This window comes from Peromyscus eremicus, unplaced genomic scaffold, assembly GCF_949786415.1.
Source record: "Peromyscus eremicus unplaced genomic scaffold, PerEre_H2_v1 PerEre#2#chr22_unloc_1, whole genome shotgun sequence".
Classification (NCBI taxonomy): Eukaryota; Metazoa; Chordata; class Mammalia; order Rodentia; family Cricetidae; genus Peromyscus; species Peromyscus eremicus.
Genome location: NW_026734286.1, coordinates 6,926,977 through 6,935,038, shown reverse-complemented (window position 1 = coordinate 6,935,038; position 8,062 = coordinate 6,926,977). Strand labels below are relative to the sequence as shown.

The window sequence follows — 8,062 nt, the reverse complement described above, 5'->3', positions numbered from 1 at the left end:
GGGCACTTCAGCCGGCATCTCCACCTACCTGCTGTTTGGAGCCTTAACTCTGAAAGGGGGGGGGTCAGGTCAGAGTCCCCTCCCTACCTCACTTCATAATAAAGATAAAACACTGGCTACGCTACTGCACTGATTTTGGGGCACGGGGTGCTTAGGTGACCTGGACCTTGCATTTCTTAGCTGTGAAATGAGCTTTCCTTGTAGATTGGTGTCAGGTTTGCCAGCTTGAGGCCAACACACCCGACAGGCCCCAATCCTAGAGGCCATGCTAGACACACACCTTGCAGTCACGTGGAGTTTTGTTGTTTTTTACTTTATTAAACAAGGTCTCACTCTGTAACCCAGGCTGCCACGGACATCACTGTGCAGCTCAGGCTAGCCTCAGATCTCCCAGGGGTCTTCCCTGCTTCACTGTTTGGAGGACAGGCATTCCTCCAGGCTGGGTATGTCCAGTCCCCTCAGGACAGAGCCGGTGGAGGACTACTGCGCCCCCAGATAGCCCACTGGTCCCTGGAGCTTGGATCAGTGTTCCAATGCTCTCCTCTTCTGCAGTTTCTCTTCCAGCTCAGCCGTGATATCCCCCAGCCCTGGTGGGTGGGGATCCAGACTTCAGCTAGAACACTCTGGACTGTGCCGCACCCAGGACCTGCCCACCACGCATCCAGGCCCCCAAAGTCTCCTTACTTGTCACAAGGGAGGGAGCCTGTGGTGAGCTGCCACCCGGCTTCCTGGCCCATACACTGGTGATGGCTTTGAGATCTGCAGAAGGATGCAGATGAGATCTAAGGCCACCTGCCACCGCGAGGGGAAATGGGGAGGTCGGAGCCCTACCGGGTTTGGGCACAACTGGTGGCTTTGGGGGTTTTGCTGGGAGCTTCGCCGGCTTCTTGGGCTTCGAGAGGACTGGCTGACTAGAGGGAGACACTGCATGGACAGGAGAGAGATGTCACAGGGTGTCACCAACCACCTCCCGACTCCAGTGTCTGCAGCCCGGCTTACCATCATGATTCATGTACTCAGCTGCTAGGGAGTCTTCAATGGGGGTCACATAGTTCTCATCCTGGTCCGGTAGCTGAGGCAAGGGAGGTAGGGGAGGCAGCCTGTCCTCCTGGCTGGACACAGGCACAGGCACAGGCGGGAGTGGCTTTGGGACATTAGCATGGGGGGCAGGGCCTGATGGGAAACAGTCACTGTTAGGGCCTCTGTGGTGTAAACTTAGGGTGTGCCTGCAGAGAGAGATAAGTGTCCCTCTGTGCCCATCTGTCAATCACAATGTGTCTGAATGTTGGGATGCATGTGGGATTGTGGCTTCAGACAGGTACACAGATACGTGTGTGTGTGTGTGTGTGTGTGTGTGTGTGTGTGTGTATAGAGGTGTATATGAGCCTCAGATATGCACACACTCAGTTGAGAGCACTGTGTGTGTGTGTGTGTGTGTATACAGAGGTGTGTATGAGCCTCAGATGTGCACACACTCAGTTGAGAGCACTGTGTGTGTGTGTGTATACAGAGGTGTGTATGAGCCTCAGATGTGCACACACTCAGTTGAGAGCACTGTGTGTGTGTGTGTACAGAGGTGTGTATGAGCCTCAGATGTGCACACACTCAGTTGAGAGCACTGTGTGTGTGTGTGTACAGAGGTGTGTATGAGCCTCAGATGTGCACACACTCAGTTGAGAGCACTGTGTGTGTGTGTATACAGAGGTGTGTATGAGCCTCAGATGTGCACACACTCAGTTGAGAGCACTGTGTGTGTGTGTGTACAGAGGTGTGTATGAGCCTCAGATGTGCACACACTCAGTTGAGAGCACTGTGTGTGTGTGTGTGTGTGTATACAGAGGTGTGTATGAGCCTCAGATGTGCACACACTCAGTTGACAGCACTGAGTGTGTGTGTGTGTGTGTGTGTGTGTGTGTGTGTGTGTGTGTGTGTGTGGCTCGGGGCTGGGCTCAAGAAGACTGTGCTGCATTCCCCTCAGTCCTCTACAAGACATGCTGCCTCTCCCTCACTTGATAAAGGAGACCTAGCATCCCCTCCCTGCCCAGCTCCCGCCCCAGGTCTCTCTGAGGTGGCTAGTCCTCTTCTTTACCCATCTCTATTAATAAAATCCTTTGGAGCTGGGCCCTTAGTTCCAGCACTCAGGAGGCAGAGGCAGGTGTATCTCTGTGAGTTTCAGGACAGCCTGGTCTACATAGTTCCAGGATAGCCAGAGTCTCAAAAAAAAAAAAAAAAAATGATGATGATGATGATGATGATGATGATAAAATAAAAATCAAATACAATCCTTGGGATCCTAGTGTAGTGGTGGGTGCCTGTCACCTGAGCCCTTGGCTACAAGAGAGCCTATCAAGAAAGCATAGCAGGGGTGACACACTTTGACCCTTGTACCTGGAGGCAGAGGCAGACGGATCCCTTTTTCAGTGTTAGTCCTGCCTATAGAATGAGACCCTGTCTCGACGAACAGAGCCACTGGGCAGTGGTGGCACCTGCCTTATTTATCCCCAGCACTGGTTAAGAAGAGGCAGGTGGATCTCTGAGTTCAAAACCAGCCTGTTCTACAGAATGAGTTCCAGGAAACCCAGGGTTATCCAGAGAAACCAAGTCTCAAAAAACAAAACAAACAAAAAGAGTCTTTGGACCACAGCAGTCATGGGAAAGGGGAATCACCTGAGCCCCGGGAGGAAGACACGGCCCATACACTCTCGCCATTCTCCCGATCTGAGTCCACGAAACCTGGAACAGAGAGGGCGGGCAGCCTGGAGGCAGTGGGGAGGCCCGGAGATAGCCCCCCACAGCGTGTCCCCGTCCAGACCTTGGCTGCCCCACATCGCACACACCTAGAACCTTCTCATAGTCCTCCTCCATCAGGAAGGGGACCAGCGCCCTCTTGGTTTGCGTCACGAAATAGTTGACCACAGCTTCCAGTGAGGGGCAGGAAAACTGGGGTGAGAGACGGTGGTCAGGCAGGGAAGCGGGGGAAGGAGCCCAGGACCCCCCAAAACTCACCGGGTCTTCCACGTCGATCACATACTTAGGACCCTCCCGCTTCACCTTGTAGTGCTTGACCACTGGCGCCCTGCAGAGGAGTAGGCAACTGAGTAGCTGGGATGCCACACTCCCCAACCCAGGAGAGCCAGCGCCTAGGAGACGCACGCCAGGACCCCGCCTCTAGTCGTTTTCCCGCCGCTAAGCCTGTCCAGTTATGACCACACTCCAGGAGACCCCGTCCCTAGGCATGAATGACCGCGCCCCCGGAGATCCACCCCAAGTCTCACCCTTCTCCAGAGGGTGTCCCAGCCCCGGCCTGACTACTTTCCCAGCAGCCTCTGGCTACTAAGCCCCCAACTATGGCCCACGCCCCCATCTGACTCTGCCCACCCTGGGCTCAGAGCCCCACGTGCGCACCCGTTGAGTATCTGTCGAGTAGTGACAGATACACTATCCTTGCCGTCCCCTCCAGGCCGCAACAGCAGATTCCCGCACTCGGGGTAGCGCTCCAGGAGCAGCTGCGCCTCCAGCCGGCTCACCTGCAGGAAGCACCTGAGCACACGCGAGAGATGCTGAGAGTCCTGCAGGCCTGGACCTGGCCTCAGGCGCCCCACACATGCTGCTCCCACCCAGGCCCCACCCCAAGACACAGACCCTGCCCTCCCAGAGATCCAGCCTCCTGGCCTGGATCCTGGTCCTGCCCCAGAAAGACCCCACCCCTTGACACAGACTCCCACCCCACCGCACACTCAGAGACCTCCTCCCACCCTAGACCCAGGCCCCGCCCCCAGAAAAGGGCCCGCCCCTCGACACAGACCCAGACCGTTCATAGACCCAACCTCCTCTCCTAGACCTAGGCCTCACCTCTTCTAAGATGAGGCCGGGTCCTGGACCCAAGCCCCGCGCTCTATAAATACAGGTTTTCCCCACTAGACAAAAGACCCCGCCCAAAGGCACAGGCGCCGCCTCCTCTCCTAGACCCAGGCCCCTCCCCTTCTAAACTGAAGCAGTGCACTAGACACAAGCCCCGCCCCTCTCTTGAATATGGCCCCTCGTAGACCAAAGCTCCGCCCCCAGGACACAGGCCCCACCCAGACTCCGCCTCCTCCCCTGGAACCTGTTTCTTGTGCACCCCACGGGCGCTCAGGACTCACCAGGGCACCTCGGCAGCCCGCCGCGCCTCCTCTTTGGCCAGAACCTCGGCCATCATGTATAGGTGCCCCGGCAGCAGGGTCAGGTTAGATGGCACACGGAGCTGAAGGATGATCCAGGCCAAGAACGCGTGTGTAGGGACCGAAAAGGTAAAGTGAGGCCAGCATGTGGAGCTAGGGAGGAGTCCATCTGGGCCCAGCGCTACCGGACACCCCACAGCATACAAATACAGACACCCTGAGACAGACCCCAAAGCGGACTCAGAAGGTGCTAAAACCTCGCTCCAAGTACTGGGCAACTCTCAGGTTCAACCAGGAGCCAAAAAGAAAAATGTGGATTTCAACTCTGTGTGGTGATGCACACCTGTTGCCCCAGCATTCAGGAGGGAGGCAGAGGCAGGAAGATAGGAGTTCAAGGTCATCCTCGGCTACATAGAAAGTTTCAGGCCAACCTGGGCTACACGAGATCCTGTTTCAAAAATAGAACAAGGGGCTGGAGCCCTGGCCCAGCAGTTAAAAAGAACTGGAGCTCCATTCCCAACACCCACCACTCGGCAGCTTGCAAACCCCTGTAACTCCTGCTCCAGGAGATCCGACACCTTCTTCTGGCCTCGGAGGGCACTGAACGCGCGCGCGCGCGCGCGCACACACACACACACACACACACACACACACACATACACACACACACACACACAAATAAAGTATCTAAAATTAAAACAATAAAAAAATGAAACTAGCTGGGCAGTAGTGGTGCACACCTTTTAATTCCAGTATTTGGGAGGCAAAGGCAGGTAGATCTCTGAGTTCGAGGCCAGCCTGGTCTACAGAGCGAGATCCAGGACAGCCAGGGCTACACAGAGAAACACTGTCTGGAGAAACCAAACAACCAAACAACAACAACATCAAAACACCCAAATAGAAAAGTAGAGTCACTTTACCTCCACCACAGTCAAGATAAATCCTTTCCACATCTCGCAAGACTCCAGGCTTTCAACCTAGGGAGGGAGAAAAAGAGTTTATGTTAAGGAGGCTAGATGTGTTCATCAGAAAAGTGGGGTAAGGGCCCATTCTGCCCCAGGGCATTTGCACAAGTTGTGACCTATGCTGACCAGCCCTTTTAAAGGCGTCTCGAACCACGAGGGGTGCAGGGACTTGTAGAGTCTGAGGAGTTCAGAGTAAGACTTCATGTGACTTTATATTTTTATTATGAATATTGGACTCAATGGAGAAATCTCTCCTTTCTCCTGCCGTACCTTGAATTTGACCTCCTGGTCCCGGAGAACCAGGCTGAAGTGATAGCTGGTGTCCCTTGAGCTTCCCCGCCAAGCCTCATCTTTGAGCTTTGAAAACAGCCTCAGGTCCAGCTTCTCCAGGGCCTGGCCCAGAGGAACAGGAGTGTGTGAGCACCAGGCCTACAGCTCTCTCAGGTCCCCAGGATGATGGGGCCACCTCCTTGGTGACATAACCCCAGACCTCCACCCACCTAGGTATCCATCCATGAGACCTTGAGTCCACATTCCCATCCTCACCTGAACGTCCCGATTGCTGTTGTAGAAGCAGATGGCTAGACCCTGGAGGCCTGCCCAGAACTTCCTGTAATCCTAGGGGCCAGAGAAGAAAGGAGAAAGGAGCCAGGCGGCAAAGTTGTGTGTGCCCCATACACCCACTCCTGCTGCAGGTCTTCTGAACTGGCTGATCCTTGAGCCTGCATGCCCTTCCCCTCACTACAAAGCTACCTGTTTTCAGTAAAGGTTATGTTTCATTCAGTTAGTTAACTAGCTAGCTAGCTAGTTTGTTGACACAGTATCATGTAGCCCAGGATGACCTTGAATTCCTGGTCCTCCTGTCTCTACCCCCTGAGTGCTGGGTGAGGAGCATACACCACCATCACCAGTTTCTGTCTTACTGGGCATGGAAGCCAGGGCTCCATCATGCTGAGTGAGCAGGGAATTCACTGAGCTGTGGCCTCTGAAAGTACATGTTCACTGAGGTCCTCCCTGTCCGTTGTCCAGCCTGGGAACCTCCTGTCATCCAGGAGACTGTGGTCTGCTGTACAGCTAGTGTCATTTGTCTAGCATGGGAGTGAGCCTGGGCTCCATCAACAACAATTAATAAAGGAGAAAACCAAGTGACTCACATGGGATAGAGACACAAGGCACCCCACAAGATGAAAAGATGGGTGGTATGGAAGTAAGCTGACCCAACTGGATTAATGGTTTTCCACATACACACACATCTGTCTACTCACATATCCACCTACCCACCCATCTACCCACCCACCCACCTATCCATCCACCCATCTACCCACCCACCCACCCACTCATCCATCCATCCATCCATCCACCCACCCACCCATCCATCCATCCATTTATCCATCCATCTACCCACCTATCCATCTGTCCATCCATTCATCTATCCATCCACCCACTCATCCACCCACCTCCCCATTCACCCACCCATCCATCCATCCATCCATCCATCCATCCATCCATCCATCCATCCACTCATCCATCCATCCATCCATCCAGCCCCCCATCCAGCCACCCATCCACCTATCCATCTGTCCATCCATTCATCCATCCATCCACCCACCCATCCATCCACTCACCCACCTACCCATCCATTCACCCATCCAGCCACCCATCCACCTATCCATCTGTCCATCCTTTGAGTGCATGATGTAAAGGGCTTGCTTGTTGGGGGATACACGTGGGGAACCAAGAGACAAAGTCAGAACAGTAAGCGGGAAAAATGGAAGGGTGCACTCAGCAGAAAATGCATGTGGGCTGGGCATGGTATCAGAGCACACCTGTCATCCCAACACTTGAAAAGCTGAGGTAGGAGGATTGCTTCAAGTTTCAAGCCCTTCTGGGTCATAGTTCTGAAAACCTATCTCAAAACAACCCTCTCAGTTGTTCTGAGTTGACAGTTGACCCTGTAGTCAGCTGTCAGCAGTTCCACATGCCACCTGCCATGACCTTGGCCTAGAACCTCAAGTTCATGGGGTTATTTCTGAGCTAGGAGGGGGAGGAGGCCCAGGAATCGAAGGACACCTTATTTCCTGGAGGAAGTCTCTAGTCTTGTTTATATGCAGAGAATGAAGAGGGAGACTAAGTCAGAAAGATTGAAACAGCAGCTGGACAGATCAAGAGACTGACAGCTAGGCAGGCAGGCAGGCAAGAAGGCAGACAGACAGATGGACAGGCAGGCAGACAGACAGACATCAAATCAGAGGACAGAATATGGAAAGAGACACAGAGACAGACAGCTAGCCAAGACCTTCCACAGCCAGCAGCACGTGCCTTGCTCCACCGGGCACCCTCCCACCACCACCCACCCCTGCCAGGCCCTTGGTCTGTGTGGAGACCTGGCCCAGAGAGGCAGTGTGAATTCCTGGGGCAGCTCAGCAATGCTGGCTCCCGCCCTTTATACCTGGTCGCAGGGTCCCTTTTTCTCCAGGAAGCTCTCATAGTAGTGCGAAGGTGGTACACCTTTGGGCTTGGGGCCCCGGGGTGGGCTCAGGGCCGAGGCCATGTCCAGCCCAGGTCCCGGGTCCTTCCAGTAGGAGCCCCAGCCTGGCCAGGAAGCGGATAAACAGGTTCCTGGGGAGTTTCCTCAACTCAAGTCAGCTGTCACCTCCCTCCCTGGCAGTGCTGGGCGGAGGCTGGATCCTGGGGAAATCCCGGCAGCTCTGGGCTCCTGTCCTAAGCAAAGACAGGGACCTGTGTTTGGGAAGGTGGCTGGGAGATAGTCACAGGAAAAAAATCACAGAAGCATACTGCAGGTGCATAATAGCGAGATCTGGAATGCTTGTTAAGTCACTGGGTGTAGCAACAATTTTTCCTGGGTCATCAAAGATGGTTTGCAGGCATCTGCAAGACAAATCCTTAGCCAGGGATGGCCAGGTGGGGGGGGTGGGG

General features: G+C 54.5%; 1 protein-coding gene across 1 annotated transcript; it reads right to left on the bottom strand.

Annotated features, from left to right (window-relative positions):
* Positions 1–297: 297 nt before the first annotated feature.
* On the bottom strand, positions 298–7,753 carry Stap2 (signal transducing adaptor family member 2). The gene is made up of 13 exons (XM_059251939.1): positions 7,575–7,753; positions 5,672–5,743; positions 5,396–5,518; positions 5,081–5,137; positions 4,143–4,243; positions 3,406–3,540; positions 3,007–3,076; positions 2,838–2,940; positions 2,668–2,733; positions 1,000–1,173; positions 832–924; positions 685–759; positions 298–587 (listed from the first exon to the last, which is right to left on the bottom strand). Exons 1-13 carry the CDS (start codon positions 7,674–7,676, stop codon positions 523–525), a joined length of 1,236 nt encoding a protein of 411 aa, XP_059107922.1. The 5' UTR covers positions 7,677–7,753; the 3' UTR covers positions 298–522.
* Positions 7,754–8,062: the final 309 nt, after the last annotated feature.

Coding starts and splice junctions, on each gene's coding strand:
- Stap2 (XM_059251939.1), bottom strand. CDS start 7,676: ATGGCCTCGGCCCTGAGCCCACCCCGGGGCCCCAAGCCCAAAGGTGTA. Junction 3,541..4,142: donor CGGGCTGCCGAGGTGCCCTG/GTGAGTCCTGAG, acceptor GCGTGTGCTCAG/GTGCTTCCTGCAGGTGAGCC. Junction 760..831: donor ACCAGTTGTGCCCAAACCCG/GTAGGGCTCCGA, acceptor ATCCTTCTGCAG/ATCTCAAAGCCATCACCAGT.